Here is an 18,172-nt window from a genome sequence, read left to right on the forward strand (position 1 = left end):
GCGAGTCTATGAATGCTTCACTAGCTATTGCACTGAAACACAAGAAGACATATTTAGATGTTGTTCGTGCAATTGAAGATGGAATTAGTAGAATGCGTATGAACGAGTTGAAAGCGGATTACTTAAGTTCCCATACGAAGCCCTTCCAGATCACAAAACTGGTCGACCTTGAAAGCCATGCCGCTGCGATTTTTACCCGCGAATCTTTTCGTGTGTTCCAAGATGAACTTACACGGAGACATTGTACCGGATTGAGGCAGAGATTAAGTCCTTATCAGATGAATGTCAACATTATATTTTGTCAAAGTACGCAGAAAAAAATAGGAAATTTGAAATTAGTTTTGATTCTCGTACGAAAACTCTAATTTGCTCCTGCAAAAAATTCGAGACCGTTGGACTTCCGTGTCGCCATCAACTTCACATTTTGAAGCAATTGGACTACACATATTTGCCCGGGACTTTGATTCAAAGTAGGTGGACTAATGATGCGAAGGCTTCTGCACCCAGCTATGTTGATTTGAATGTGTCTCCAGAAGTGATGCAAATGGCAAGGTTCGCTGCTCTACGTTCAACGTCAAGTAGGTTATGCTACATTGCATCAAAGACAGACGAGTCTTTCAAAACCGCAAGAGATGAGATGAAAAAACTAATAGAAGAATTAGAAAACTCGTTTGGTTTGAATCATTCAGTCAACCAGAGCATTGTAGTAAACAATGTTCGTGACCCTCAACGAAAACAACGCAAGCGAAAAGAAGTGCCGAAGAACAAGGTCGAGAAGCAAATTAGGCGATGTGGGTACTGCAACGGTGAGGGGCATAACAAACTAACATGTCCTCAAGTCAAGCTTAGTTTGAGTACAAGCACACAGCCTACATCAACTGATTTTTTCGAAGACGGAATGGAATGACAACGATCTCCATATAATATATCGTAAGTATCAACATCACTCCTATTGTATGTACATATAAATATTTTGAATGAAGGAAGAAAAACCGCGTTACTTCAAATTACCGACACTTTTTTAAATGGTATGGACATAAAGTACCGACACAATATTAAAAAGTGTCGATATAGGTTGTAGACCTATTGGCTCATAAACCGGTATATTTATACCGGTTATATTACAAAATTATCTATTACATTATAATTATGGGTTCCGATGTGTAAAATGTCGACACTTTTTTAAATCGTATCGACACATTTTTCTTCCATATGGACATAAAGTACCGACACAATATTAAAAAGTGTCGATATAGGTTGTAGACCTATTCGCGCATAAGACCGGTATATTTATACCGGTTATATTACAAAATTATCTATACATTATAATTATGGGTTCCGATGTGTAAAATGTCGACACTTTTTTAAATTGTATCGACACATTTTTCTTCCAATATGGACATAAAGTACCGACACAATATTAAAAAGTGTCGATATAGGTTGTAGACCTATTGGCTCATAAACCGGTATATTTATACCGGTTATATTACAAAATTATCTATTACATTATAATTATGGGTTCCGATGTAAAATGTCGACACTTTTTTAAATCGTATCGACACATTTTTCTTCCAATATGGACATAAAGTACCGACACAATATTAAAAAGTGTCGATATAGGTTGTAGACCTATTCGCGCATAAGACCGGTATATTTACCGGTTATATTACAAAATTATCTATTTTATTATAATATGTTGAAAGTGTCCATACTTTTTATAAAAAGGATCGATACTTTTTTTAAAGATATGTAATTTATGTTTCAATATTTTTTAAGTATGTTTCATGTTTTCCACCTACAATATTAATTTAATAATTTCATTTGCACAAAAAATTAGTTGATTGTGTTGATATTTTATAAAATAATATTAAGAATTTTAATTTAACAATAATATACCGTAACGTAAAAAATTAATCATTAGACGCCTATAATTACTAAATTAATATCTTAAAACTCACTCAAAAGATAACCTTAAATTAATGTTTTCCACAGTGAAAAAGTATAGACACTTTATAAAAAGGATAGATACTTTACAATATATTAAAAAGTATAGACACTCAAATGTATATGTACACATAGAAGCAAATATGGAATAATTAATGAAAATATACATACAATATAATCACACCAAAATTTAAATACACAAGAATGTTCAAATAATGTACCGACAAACAAAATTAATCCGATGAAAAAGGGTTGTTTCTAACGAAGTCCGGAACATTAGAGGCCTTCAACAAATTTTCCAAATACTCTCGTATGTTTCCGCCTTTTTCTGAGGACATACATAAATAATTTCAATTATCAAACTAATGAGGTGCAATTTTACTAACAATAAATTAAATTCGCATAAGCATGAATAAATTTGTGTCATACCTAGAGCTTTGTCGTTCGAATGGGAAGCAGCGTCAAAGGTATGTGGACATATGTAATTGTATTTCTATATAAACACATAAGTTGTTAAAATAATCAATGTCTGAACACCTGTTCAACTGATCAGAAACATATTGCATAAATGCAACCTACCGGATTATAAATCATTTTTCCGCTGAATCATCGACCAAAAGTGTATTTAGCTCGTTAAAATCTGGACACGCGTTCCAAACATCATTGAGATCTTTACAATAGGTAACAGAATCGTATGTTTTGCATTTTTTTTGATCCTGTTCACAAACAGTCGAACATAAATATGTAGGAATCATAGACAAGGAAAAGTCAGCAAACTGTAATGACATTCATCTTACCCACACGAATAGAAAATGCTCGGAAAATACAGGTAGTTTCTCAAGTACACGGTCGACGTTATGCCTGAGATTGTAATCAAGTTTGAATGTTAACATTCAAATGTATATTAACGATTTTGACTACAGTAATTCAATTGCCTCAAACATGTTCTAACCTCATCTTTGAAGACCAAAGGGCAACAACAAAATTGTCGACACAAAATTGCATAAATTCAAATAATCCTCTTCTGAGGACAACATCTACAACATGAAGAAAATGAGATTAAAGTTCTACGCTTATATGTTAAAATAATGGATACAAAAGAATAGAATTAAAACCTGCCGGCAGTCTTGGGATGTAGGCAAGGACACCATTGAGATCAAAAATTAAAAGTTTTCTTGAAGGCGGCGTTGCAGACACGATATACTTGTTTGGATCATCATCTTCATCATCATCATCATCATCGTCATCATCTTCATCGCCAGCTTCATCGTCATCATCATCATCATCGTCATCTTCATCGTCAGCTTCATCTTCTGCGACCGATTGGTTGTCCACATCTGTTAAAAGAAAATAAAATAAAGTTCAGAACGTGTAAATGTTAAGAAACATAGATAATGAATTACCTAACTCGTTTGATGTCGTTGACGTAATTCGTTACGCAACATGGAGACTTCACGTTGCAATGATGAAATATCGGATCGCATTCCACTCACAAGGGAATCAATATGCTCCCGAAAATTGACCATGTATTCCATCACGGTCTTAATTGTGACATCCTCTGCAACTGTTGCTTCTTCCATCATTGCGTCTCCACTTGGTTGCTCTTCTTCATGGCCAACGGGGTCCATTTCCTCCCTCTCTTGATCTAATCCGACCTCCTTGACACGCTTCCAACCGAGTTTTTCAACAAATCATATCCCGCTTTTTTAATAAATACCATGTCAATCTTGCGGGTTAATCGAACAGGGGCGTCATGCGAAAAATCAACTTCCTTCTTCTTCAACAGATGGGTGATGACACATCCATATGGTAGTGTAGTTGAAATTGTTGCTCCATTTGTGACCATATATACAATTGTATTAAATATGAGTTTTGCAATGTTTGGAGCCGTTTTGGATTTATACTTTGCTATCCACCAATAATCGCTGTCTCGAAGCGTTGAATGTTTTCCCCCACTAGGCCGGATATACCATGTGAGCATTTGTGAACACTCTCGACTCTACATCGAGGTGAATTGGGCTATTTCTATTAACCCGTTTAATTGTAGACCAATCTACACCATTTTCATCTGAATCCCCTGTATTCGCTACACCTAAACCCTCCGCAATAGTTTCTGGAGATATATATATCCTTCCCCATGACATGTGTATTAATTCCTATTATATTAGTCTTATTAGGCTCGTGCTGTAAGGAAGCATTGTTGTAGAAGACTCTAACTAGGTTGGGATAATATCTTGGTTCTACACCAAGGAATTCAAGCCAACCCCAAGATGTAATGTGGATTTAAAACTAAATGCATATTTATCATCAAACAAGAAACCCAGGTCAATGACACGTTCGGGACGAATCTTCCTTACTTTAAAACTCGTCTGCCATCTTTGTTTCTCCATGTCGGATCTAAAGTTCAGAGTTTCGAAGGACCTGATTTCCTCAGAAGAATCGTTTGTTACAGAAGGAGGTGGTTGAGAAGAACTGGGTTGAGAAGAGCTTTGAGAAAGACCTCGCTTCTGACGCTGACGTTTTGGAGCCATTTTGGTTGGATGCTACCCCTATTACAATGGAACACAACACATTCAGGATAAAAACTCCAATATAGAAATCAATCAACCCATAAAATATCGATAAATTTACCTGAATATCTGATCGTCACTTATGATAACGGTAGAAGGAAGAAAGAGGAAGATCTGCCTGCTTGCATTTATGTTTAGGGTTTCTCGATTAAGAGTACTATATAAACGGTGGAAAACACTTGATATTTAAATTAGTATCGACACAAAATATATTAGTGTCGACACATTATTTAGACATATTCTCTCATAAAACCGGTATAATTGTACCGGTTAGATTGAAAAATTACATATTACATTATACTTTTGGGTTCGATGATTTTGGGATCGACACTTTTATATATGGATCGACACTTTATTGGTGCACCTTGTTTTTAATTCATTCTGGGAAAAAAAATATCGAAACAAACTATATTAGTGTCGACACATTATTTAGACATATTCTCTCATAAAACCGGTATTATTGTACCGGTTAGATTGAAAAATTACATATTACATTATACTTTGGGTTCGATGATTTTGGGATCGAAACTTTTATATATGGATCGACACTTTATTGGTGCACCTTGTTTTTAATTCATTCTGGGAAAAAAATATCGACACAAACTATATTAGTGTCGACACATTATTTAGACATATTCTCTCATAAAACCGGTATTATTGTACCGGTTAGATTGAAAAATTACATATTACATTATACTTTGGGTTCGATGATTTTGGGATCGACACGTTTTATATATGGATCGACACTTTATGGGTGCACCTTGTTTTTAATTCATTCTGGGAAAAAAATATCGACACAAACTATATTAGTGTCGACACATTATTTAGACATATTCTCTCATAAAACCGGTATAATTGTACCGGTTAGATTGAAAAATTACATATTACATTATACTTTTGGGTTCGATGATTTTGGGATCGACACTTTTTATATGGATCGACACTTTATTGGTGCACCTTGTTTTTAATTCATTCTGGAAAAAAAATATCGACACAAACTATATTAGTGTCGACACATTATTTAGACTTATTCTCTCATAAAACCGGTATAATTGTACCGGTTAGATTAAAAAATTACATATTACATTATACTTTTGGGTTCGATGATTTTGGGATCGACACTTTTTTATATATGGATCGACACTTTATGGGTGCACCTTGTTTTTAATTCATTCTGGAAAAAAATATCGACACAAACTATATTAGTGTCGACACATTATTTAGACTTATTCTCTCATAAAACCGGTATAATTGTACCGGTTAGATTGAAAAATTACAGATTACATTATACTTTTGGGTTCGATGATTTTGGGATCGACACTTTTTATATATGGATCGACACTTATTGATGCACCTTGTTTTTAATTCATTCTGGAAAAAAAATATCGACACAAACTATATTAGTGTCGACACATTATTTAGACTTATTCTCTCATAAAACCGGTATAATTGTACCGGTTAGATTAAAAAATTACATATTACATTATACTTTTGGGTTCGATGATTTTGGGATCGACACTTTTTATATATGGATCGACACTTTATTGATGCACCTTGTTTTTAATTCATTCTGGAAAAAAAATATCGACACAAACTATATTAGTATCGACATGACCCTTAATGTGTATAAGAAACATGTACAACAACATACTGCTAACTTTTCTCATCTCATTCATAATTATATTCACATAAAAAAATATAAATCGTATACAAAATTATAAATCTTATACAAAATTAACTCGACATTTACATCATTGCATCCTTTTGTTATTCCTATGTAATATTGCAGCTTTTGTTATCTCCTGTCTTCGTTCATTTTGATTGTGGCTTACGAGATCGTTTAATACTCGCGATCGATCCCAGTCTCCAACAACCTATATTCAAATTGTCAGAACGTTAAGTATTGTCAACTACAGCATTCAATCTACGACTTTTAACAATTTTACCACAAACAATTTTTTCTATCCACTTACAAAATCACCAGTTGCCCCTGTAGAACCGATCGATTCCATCCACATCATCACATACATGCCGCAATCATATCTGTTACAAAATTTGAAAACCACACATGTCAATATGATGAATACTGCATAAATTAAGCTTTCTATTTGTGATAACATCTCATACCCATTCAATTGCTTATTCTTCTTATGCTCCACAAATTTGAAATTTTTCAAGGGATACTTTCCTAGAGATCCACATGACTCAACCCAAATGCGTTTCTTATTATAAGAATCTAATATTTTAATCTGCATTAAAATAGAAGAAGTTATGCACCAAAAAATTATGCATTATAATTTACATAATGTCCTTTCATACATACATACATACCAATCTCTTAGCATCCTTCACTCTCTGTTTAGCTGCTTCAGTTGTAAACATACTATCATATATTGTTACAACATGATCTACCATATCCAACACCAACAGATACCAATGTGAATTATGGTAGTTTATTGTGATCATTATCTGCAACAAATTTCACACCCAATTTGACAAAATTCAACATTCTATATCCGAAAACATCATTTGCAATTGGTATGGTGTCTTACCTTCTCACAGTCGGTCAATTTCACATAGTTATCCAATATGACACCCCAGAAGGTAGAAATACCCTCAACACTTTCTTTGTTGTTGCCTTCCAACGCCTGTTGCTGTAATTACGCAACAAACATTATTAATTTACCGTCTATAACACTACTTTTCAATATTTATTAATTTAACTCACCACTAAGAGGTATGGAAGGTAGCCAATCCTCCGGTGTGACTTTGAGAATCGTAGCATATGGTCCAGGCAAGCAAATCGATAACCTAACAAAATTAATTACACAATCAGAACATATTCAATAAGTTTTATTTATTTTCTACTTTCTACTTACCACACCGCCAACCCATTCCGTAGGCTTCAACGTTGCAACGTCGTATACAGTAGCGAATTGATTTCCCATTGATATTACAGAATATCTGTATGAATCATTAGGATTAATATCTTGTCATGAAATATTTAAATATCACTCACAAAACAATATATTTCACTTACCCCGATTCTAACTCGCTATTCCATAAATAATCACAAATTGCAGCTTCGATGTCATCAATTCCGGTTGGAATGTCCGCTTTTTCAACCTACAATTTTGCATACAAATTTTTGTCACAACAACATAATAAAAATCAAATTAAGTATTCTTTTATTAAACTTACCTTCTGCTTCTTCTTCTGGGGTGCAGGACATTCCGAATCCAAAACTGCTGCTATAACACTCTCCGGTGTATAAATGACATCGACTTCCTTCCTCCTCATTTCTTCCATCTCTTCTTCCTCCTCCCTCTTTTCTTCTTCATATTTTTTCAGTTCATCGTACTTTTTTTCTACATAGCTCTTCATATCTTTTATTTCACCCTTCAATTGAGCTCCTTCATCCGAGTATTTATCAACCACCCCCTTCACCCCCGTAAGTTCACTCCTCAAATCAACAACCTCCTTCACCACTCCCTCAAATTTTTCTCCCGTCACCATCTTAATATCACCCCTTAACACCGAAACTTCTTTCACCACTTCACCCCTCAACACCTCTACTTCTTTCACCACTCCATCTATTTTTCCTTCCACTACCCCCTTATGCCTCTCGAGTTTCTCTACGACTTGATCAAGTTTCTCTTCGACTCTTGATTGTCTTTGCATGATTTCAAATTGGATTTTTTTGATATCAGCCAATTCAGACATCAAAATGTCGAAGTTACTCTGTTTTGCTTCACCGTCGTCCCACTCACCTTCATCCCCCAATACAACCATCCCTCCTTTCTTCTCCTCTGCCTCCACTGCCTCCTCTACATCCTTGCCAATAACCTTCAAAAAATTAAATTACAATATTAAGACATTGATTATATTCTTAATATTATTTAATTACATTTATTACCATTTCTTGCTTCTTCCCTCTATCCAACTTCAACTTCACCATCACTCTAACCACCTCTTCCTTCCCCCATGCACGGATGCGTGCCACTCCGGTTCTTTCATAAGCCGGCACTGCCTCACAGCCCGACCAAAAATCGAACAGTGCAACCTGCATTTATAATAAAATTAGAATTTTTATATAAAAACACAAAAAGTGATTCAACTCATTTACCTCTAAGATTGCTATGCACCCTTTGAGGTATCTCTGGCTGCCCTTTTTAAAGGTGATAATTGATTCAATCAATCTCGAATGGATATATTCAGCCCAATTGAATTCACCCTTCAAGCCTTCATCGCAAATGAGCTTCATATATTCCTTGTTCGTTGACGTATCACCCGTTGGACAAAGAAATATACCGACAAGGTACAATAGAACTCGGGCCTTCAGCTCATCCCCCAAGTAAGATCCACTTTTGATATCCTCTTCAACTTCAGTATATGTCACCTTATGATTCAAACCATATTTGGAGGCAAGTGCTTTCCAGTTCTTACTCCTACAGACTTCTATAACACTTTTGCCTTTGTTTGTACCCCCAATACGGCTGCAGCAGTCGATACCCCAGAGGGAATGAATAATCACCATACTTAGCCATACATTGACTGACGTCAAATTGTGCCATCAAGGATCGACACAATTCCCTCCGAATAGGTCGATCCCTTACTCCGATCAACGATCCAAAACCTATTTCTCCCAGCACATTCAACTGACCCTTCTCCTTAAGGTGTTTAATTAATAAATTCACCCTTTTAATGCTGCATCTTGTCGAAACTTCCTACATTTTTAACAATATATAATGTTATAGTTCTTATATTTTGTATCAACGTATTTACAAGTTTAATGAATACCTTATTTTCATGTGCTTTCCTCCGTTCTTTGTATTCTTTACTATCATTCCTTGACTGTGTGATGTAAGGTTCCTTTTCAGCATCACTCATTGAATTCCATTTGGACCTCACATCTTTTTCACCTAATATTAAACATAAACGTTTCTTAATCAATACATTAACACTAAATACTAATACTACTCAATGTCAATTTCATTTTACATACCGAACCGCTCTGTGTGCCATCTCCCTTCATCCTTTTGCATTCGGCCATACTGTTAACATTTAAAATTTGTAATCAATTTAAAGTTTATCGATACTTTAATCCAATTACCATTTCAACAATAATAACAAAAAGACATTGATACTTACTAGAAGTACATATATCCACCCTTTGGTTGCTTTCGAGTCTCGGCCTCAATTTCAAAGTCATCTGCTCCACCAACAATTTTCCAACCCATTGACTCCATTTTTCCTTCATATATCAGTTTACGCAAATCAAATTATTTTGTTACATACACTTTTCAATATACAAATATAGATAACTACTCTTGTGGTAAAACGGTTTTCTTCAAAAGAATTTGAATGGCCACACCAAAATGTGTCGGCACATTTATACAACCTATAATATCATTTTCTACCTATAATATTTAATAAAAGTATCGACATTTATATTTTTCCTTGAATATCTATTTCTACTGCAATCGGTCCCAAATGCTTCCTTACTCCAAAACCCCAAACAACACATAAAAACCCTATCGCGATTACTGTAATAATAAAAAATTAGGGTTTCGACAACATACTTTTCGATTCGACTGCAGCAACAAACAAACAAACTTCGCTTTAGAAACGCCTTCTGAAATGCAGCAACAATTACTCTTCGATTTCAAAAACTCGTCCGTTCTATCTATTTTCAGAGGATATTTAGCTTATATTTTCATCGGATATGTTATTTATATTTAATCGATACAAATACAAAAGTGTCGATACTTTTATGTCAGGTGTCGATACTTTCGAAAGGATAATTACCTATTTCTTTGAAAGTGTCGATAATTTATTACACGTACTTACGAAAGTATCGACACTTTCAATATATCCGGTATCATTTTACCGTTTTTATCATTTTGATACCGGTTTTATCATATTTTTACCTGTTATATCGTTGTGGATCGATATTTTTTTTTAAAGTATCGACACATTATAGGCGCTATAACTGCTTCTCTTTTAAATTCACAAAGTGTCGATCCTTTTATAACGTATCGACACTTTTAAATTTACCGGTTTTATCATTTTGTTACCGGTTTTATCATATTTTTACCTGGTATATCGTTTGGATCGATATATTTTTTAAAAGTATCGACACTTTTTAGGATTTAAAACTGCTTTTAAAGTTATGTAATTTATGTTTCAATTTATTTAATAGTGTTTCATGTTTTCCACCTACAATATTAATTTAATAATTTAATTTACACAAAATTTTATTTGATTGTTTTGATATTTTATAAAATATTATTTAGCATTTAAATTTAACAATATTAACCAAATATAATAATAAATATGTTTTCAACAGTGAAATAAGTATGGACACTTTTATAAAAATGATATATACTTTTTTGAAAGTTATGTAATTTATGTTTCAAATTTTTTAATAGTGTTTCATGTTTTCCACCTACAATATTAATTTAATAATTTCATTTACACAAAAAATTATTTGATTGTTTTGATATTTTATAAAATATTATTTAGATTTTAAATTTAACAATATTAACTAAAGATAATAATAAATATATTTTCACAGTGAAATAAGTATGGACACTTTTATAAAAAGGATAGATAATTTACAATATAACAAGTAAAAATATGACAAAACCAGATTCATTATGACAAAACCGGTAAAATTTACTTGATATGTTAAACGTATGGACACTTTTATAAAAAGGATAGATACTTACCGATAACCAAAGTTTACCGGTTACCAAATTTTTTAATAGTTTTTCATATTTTCTACCTAAAACATTATTAGTTGTCAACATAATAGGTACCGCTAAACCGAATTTATTAAATACATTTTAATGTATCCGGTAATGCTGTATATTAACCGTATATTAACCCGCCTTTCCTGAGACATTCCCGTATATTCGTACCAAACTCTGCTGCCAGTTTCCCGAATCGAACCGAGAACTTTTAAATGAAGTTGTTTAGTCAAATATTAAAAAATAAACATAAAAATTAAAGTGAATATTTAGTCAAATTTTAAAAGCATTTTTTAATATTTTACCCATACTCTATATATGAATTATTTTATAAACTAAATAAGATAAACTATATAAAACATAATATAATCTAGAAATTGACATGGACATACGTGAATGTGTAAAAATTTAAAAATATTGTTAATATCTAAATTATTATAATAATTTAAACATAAAAAATAAACACCTCATTAACAATAAAACTTATATAAAAATAAACACACGTTCTGTTTATTTTAGGTACTTGAAATATATATATATATATATTGTTAAGAATTATCCGGCTAGCTCGATAACTTGACTCGATAATTACTAAGCCGAATACAAGTTTTTTTCTCGAGGTGAAAAAAATATAATTTGCAAACACAAATGTTTCGTATAGACCCCTGCATGGCACTCATTTAGAGTGCTCATATTTTCTATTTTCATATTCTGTTAAATACACAACAGGTTCAAGTGACAATCATTTACAAAGATTTAAGGTAAACCGAAACAAAATCTTCTGGTGCTGTTTAGGGATAAAGATAATACTACGGCAGCCTAAAAGCTCATCAAGTGTATTAACCATATACTGCCAATGCCTATATCGAACCCTAAAGTCGGACCGGTCAGTCTTACGCTCTGTGCAGGCTTGTTTTATGATCCATAAACCGCGCTGTTTACGGACGTTCGCACTTATTTTGTGGACTAACTCTTAATTTGACTACCCGGCTCAGACAAGTATTAGTTGAAATTTAATGCCATGGTAAAAGGTATGAAGCCTTACCATGGCTCAGAGTTATTGCCAAGAAAACTTCTGACATATGAGGATGAACGAGTCCAACCTTCCTCTGCTGCAATGAGATTGAGACGTACGATCAATTTCTCTACGGCGTCTTCTTCTCGGTTGCTAACTGAATCTGTTAAAGGATTTTGTGGGGAAGAACTCTGCGAATGATTTACTGAACATGTTTATCCCAATTCTTAAAAACTGAATTTGAAGTCATATACATCGTACCGTAAAACATACCTTTGTGTCTTGATACAATCTGAGATATTTCAGAGCCTGTTCATACAATCCACAATGGTAGAGAAGAACGCTGTAATCTCTTATTTCCTTAGGATCTGTTTCTAGAAGAATTAGACGTTCGCATGCTGCAACAAAAGAACAATTTCATCAATATAAAAGTATGTTAACCTTGATATTATGCCCGAACCGAATCTGGTCATGAGTTCATGGGCAAAAGAAACTACTAGAGTAAGAAAATGAAGAAACTTTTGCTTAAGGAAGGTTTGAGAAAAGAAATTGAAAAACGGAGAAAAAGGACAACGAATGCAATCAAATGCTAACACTGGAAATAGTGAAAATGATTTGCTAACCCTTTCCATCACAAGGAATGAGAAGGAGAGAAGGAAAGTTAAGCTTAAACTATCCTTACTTTATCAATCTCTGATAACAATCGGTACAAATGTTAAAGCTATCGTTTATATATTTATTAGGTAAAATAAAAGGAAATCTACTGATGCAACGCCATATTCTAATCATACCAGATAAAGCGCACCTCATTATCCCCAAAACGAACACCGGTCCAAACACCCCGATCTACCCTATCTTGAGAAGCCTTTGCAGATTCAAGCCAATAGCCACTATATGGAAAGAAATGTGAAATCATAACCTAGAATTCCCAAAGAACATCTAAATACAAATTGAATTGTAAATAAAGATCAAATACCTCTTCTCAAAGCCATTAAATTTATCTACACGGTTAACAGCATCTGCTGCCCTTAAAAATAAACTATCACCATCATCACGTTGAAATGGCCAGAAAGCATCCTTTAAATTTCTTAAAATCTGCAATCATAAAACTATATGAGAAGATAGCAAAACCATAGGTAAAAAGATTATAAAAGGAGCAGAAATGCAATATTCATAACAGAAAGAGAATTTTTTTTTTTTTGGGGGGCGGGGGAGGGGAGGCAAAGTTGAATATGTTGAAGATAAATTTCCCGCAAGTGCCCCCAAGATTAGATTATCCACATGAAGAATGTCATGTTGTAACACTTCATATAGATTAAAAACAAAGTTTAAACCAAACTAGCACACCGGTCAAGACATCAGTTAAATAAATGTTGTTAAAATCTCAGAATGCCACCTCAGCATCCCATGAAACATGGGAGGAGAGCCTTGAAAAAGAGAAAGGAGAATATTAATCAAGTAGTTTGCAAACATTTCACATTTTAGTTTCTTCGTTTATTCTGTAAAAAGCACATGCAGACAGTAGAAAGCTGAGAACCAAGTTCAGGTACATGTTTCTACTTACGTTCCACTTGCCCATGTCTGATTATCTAATAGCAATTAAGAAAAGCGATAAAGCACAACACAAAGATGCAATAAAACCTTAATGAAAAGGTAAGTAACTAGCACTTGTTTTGTTTTTCACTTTATCCTGGATTTAAAATTAGAAGTAAAAAAATATTCAACAGTATAGAAGTTACCTCCCCCAATAGCATTTGTACAGTCATTATGTGGGGCTGATCAGACTCTTTGCTCGTTTGCTTATCATAGGCCCTAGGAAGACCTTGAAGATCATGTGGAAAAAAAAAATCTCAACATCGAAGTCCAGAAGGCCCCACAACCGAAGCATTTTCAGGATCTCTGAATGTATCAGCGAAAGCATTACAGCAGAACCCGAACGATGTGCCAAAACCTGCTAAAACAAAAGATTAATTAACAAAACAAACACCAAAAATTGATAAAACTTTCAGAAAAGAAAAAAAAATCAAATTCTAGAAGGCAAATTTCATACCGAGTGAATATAAAGGGCCTGTGGTTCTGCTTGATTCTCGACCACAGACCTCCAGAAGGCCTTAGTAGAAATGAATGGATTGACCAATTAGGAAAAAAAAAAATGATCAAGTAATAAGAAACCAAGTTACTGAAGTTTAAATAATTAGATCAAGTAGTACCTAAATGAGACGGAATGTTTTATTTCATATATGCAACTAACGGAACACAGAAGGCTACACTGTTCATTGCAACACATTCTGTAGATATGGGATCTACTGAAGAAAAAAATGCATTCCCTAAATGTTGCATAATTCCTTGACCTCAATTGAGTTAAACTAGACAGTCAATGGAAACGAAAAGAACTTGGTTTGTTGAAGTCAAAAGATTTGAAAATGGCAATAATAACATTAGCAAAATTCTCATAGGTACCTTTTTGACATAAAGATATTTTTCTATGCTCTCCAAAAACATCTCCCGTGATGACCTACTTGATGAGTTATAATGAGAGCTAGGGGTGTAAACGAGCCGAGTTGAGCTCGAGTATTGTTGAGCTCGAGTATTGTTTAGCTCGACTCGAAAACTCGCGAGTTTAAAATTTTTTAACTCGACTCGAACTCGAAATCCTGAACTAAAGCTCGTGAGCAGCTCGAAAAGACTCGAAATGAAAAAAAATTCTTAAACTTAACTCGATTAAAGCCTCAAACTCAAACATGAACCTTAAATATATGAAATTTTACCGTATTTTTTTTAAAAAAAATCAATACATAAATATTAATATTATTAATAATTTTTTTTAATTTAATATATTATATTTTCGAGCTGCTCACAAGCTTTTTGAGTCGAATATTGAGTAGTTCGTTTCGACTCGTTAAGAACTCGAGTCGAGCTCTAGCTCGAGTACATTCGATCCGAGTCTTGATCGAGTCGATCTCGAGTAACTCGCGCGTCTCATTTACAGCCCTAATGAGAGCAGTAGCCCATGGAGAGATCATCCAATCTTTCGAGGAAAGCATCCACCGGAAGAGGATCCGAAGAGTGCGAAACGAGAGAGACATCCTCTGCTGCTACGTAAAGAGCGGTTCTCGCTAGATCAACACACCTATTTATGCAAATACTTGTTTCTCTCTCGATAACAGATAATTTCTGAATTTGTGAAACAAAATTCTTCCTAGCCTCCTGCGTCAAAATCAATTAACATAAAAAAAAAAACAATGTTAGATTAACATACCACTAAAACTCCCATCAAACTTAAGCTCTCAGTTTTTATATTATTGTTTGGCGGGTAATAAAATCTCATTGGACTCAAATATAAAACCGGGAAATAATTCCTAAATACCATCTTCCTTAGGAAACGAACTTAATTTGAATTGGAAGTTTCAAGTTCTAATTGTTGTAGTGTCCCTTTCAGACCAGTACTTAAAACCACTACAAACGTTCCACCACGATTTTGCTTCAATTTTGCAAGCCTCTTTCTAAATTGAATAAACCAAAACTTAAGAGATTGATTTCTAAACTAAGCATATTGAAGCAACCATGTTCAAAAATCGCCAAACTACATTAATTCCTCTTCCATGATTATTTATAATTATATATCAAACAATCCACAAAAAGATTAAATTCCCAGAATTGAATATTCTTCAATCGTACTAAGATGCTCAGTTCACATCAAAATCTTTCCAATTTTGAATCAGAGAACACAATTCGATTAACATTTATTAGTAGCAGATACAAGCTGGAATCATATCGTTCCTAACTGATATTTAAAATCAAAGTAATTTTGATATAATTAAACACTCTTTACCAATGAGATCAAGTCCACAAAAAGGAAATTCAGATTTTTTTTCCCTAAAACAGCTAATGAAAATCACAGATTATGTAAGAAAAGAGACAGTAGCAATACTCTGGCGTGAGACGTATCGAATTCAAAGAATTCGAGAGCATCATGCAAGGCGAATCTGAGATCGGTGGACGGCGGAGGCTGAGGTGATCCGCTACGGCACACCACACGGAAACACGGCGGCGGAGACGACGGATTAAAGGAAGGAATAGATCGGAATCCGGAGAACTTAAAAGGAGCGACAAACACTGAAGAAACTGAACTCATCGCTGATTCTTCAATTGAAAATATTCGCTGATTATTTACTCTATTTTTTAAAAAAATATTTCCTTTTTCAACTATGGATCAACGAGACCATGAGTTTGTTCTTCAGTGATACAATGAAAAGCTTTGATCCAATGGCGGAAATATCTAATGGATTGAATGAAAAGCTTTGATTTTGATCTACGAGATTAAATGGATTTTGATTTTGATCTACGGATTAAAATCATTTCCGATCATTTCCGAACTTAAAAGGAGCGACATTTGGATATTAAAAAGGAGCGACATTAGATATTAATGATCTACGGATTAAACGACGGAAATGATCCAATGGCCGAAATATCTAATGGATTGAATCAGACTTCGATTATGACATTTGGATATTAATGATTTGGTGGAAATGAAAAGCATTTATCACGACAACATAATATAAATGGTAAAATTTATACATTTTTTAATTAATTTATTCTAATCTAGTTTGTTGCAATCAATTATTTGAATCTTAATTGTCTATTTATTATTTATTTTAGAGTAGAAGCATTTTTTTAAATTAATTATTACTTATTTCTTATTTACATTTGGCTTAAACTAGAAAAAAAACACTTAAACTATGCTATTCTTTTGATTTTGGTACCTAAACTATTTTTTTGTCAAACTAAGTATTATATTAATCGCTTTAAGTACCTTAACTATTTTTTTGTCAAAATAAGTTCCTAAACTATACCATTTTTTCTTTAATCCCCTAAAATATTTTTTTGATAAAAAAATACTTAATTTTGTATGATGTGTCAACATCTTATTGGTCAAAAAATAATTTTCTAACTGAAAAAAATGGCGATTTTCCCGATATATCACCGGTGACCGGTAATATTACCGATCTAACACCGGTCAGATTATATTTCTCGATCTAACACCCTTAGCAGTAAAGCGCGCCCCCTGCACCGCGCTATACGATGATTTGGCGCCACGTGAGGTATAACGCGCCTCCTGTACCGCGCTATACGGTGAGCTGGCGCCACGTGGGTATAGCGCGGCCCCTGCAGCGCGCTATACCTATATATCTGACATGTGGGGTATAGCGCTGTGCAGGGGGCGTGCTATACCCCTAACTACCGACCCCTCCTCCCTATAAATACCCCCATTCTCAATCAATTTTATCACACCAAATTCTCTTAAATTCTCTAAATTTCTCTCAAATACTCTCTTTTTAAGGTATATTTTATAATATTTTTACTATTATATTTTTACTTTATTTAATATTTTACTAATATAATTCTTTTGCAGATATATAATGGAAGGCAGTATACTTCGCTCGGATGAAAATCATATATCTCTACACTTTGCTGATACGGTAACATTTTAACGTTTTAATTTAATTTAAATTATTAGTAATATTTAGTTATTTAATTAATGCATGATTATTATATTAATAATTAAATATCTCGACACTTTGCTGATACGGTAACATTTTAACGTTTTAATTTAATTTAAATTATTATTAATAATTAGTTGATTCATTTAATGCATGATTATTAGATTAAGAATTAATTTTTGTAATTATTTATTTTTAGGAGAAGGACCGTGTATTAGATCCTTTTATTAGGAATCTTAAGTTAGTGATACTCAGTCGTGTCTTGCCGTATTTAGTAGAGGCTGGATTCAGTTACATAGGTAGATATCAGGGTCACTGTAAGATAGAGCCATACTTGATTTCTGCCTTAGTAGAGCGGTGGAGGCCGGAGACCCACACATTCCATCTTCC

General features: G+C 33.6%; 1 protein-coding gene across 1 annotated transcript; it reads right to left on the bottom strand.

Moving 5' to 3' along the window:
• Positions 1-15,257: 15,257 nt before the first annotated feature.
• LOC120186139 lies at positions 15,258-16,472 on the bottom strand. Its single transcript, XM_039190160.1, has 2 exons — positions 16,213-16,472; positions 15,258-15,488 (listed from the first exon to the last, which is right to left on the bottom strand). Exons 1-2 carry the CDS (start codon positions 16,414-16,416, stop codon positions 15,273-15,275), a joined length of 420 nt encoding a protein of 139 aa, XP_039046091.1. The 5' UTR covers positions 16,417-16,472; the 3' UTR covers positions 15,258-15,272.
• Positions 16,473-18,172: the final 1,700 nt, after the last annotated feature.

Source organism: Hibiscus syriacus, unplaced genomic scaffold (assembly GCF_006381635.1).
Source record: "Hibiscus syriacus cultivar Baekdansim isolate YM2019G1 unplaced genomic scaffold, ASM638163v2 tig00113301_pilon, whole genome shotgun sequence".
In the NCBI taxonomy this organism is placed as follows: domain Eukaryota; kingdom Viridiplantae; phylum Streptophyta; class Magnoliopsida; order Malvales; family Malvaceae; genus Hibiscus; species Hibiscus syriacus.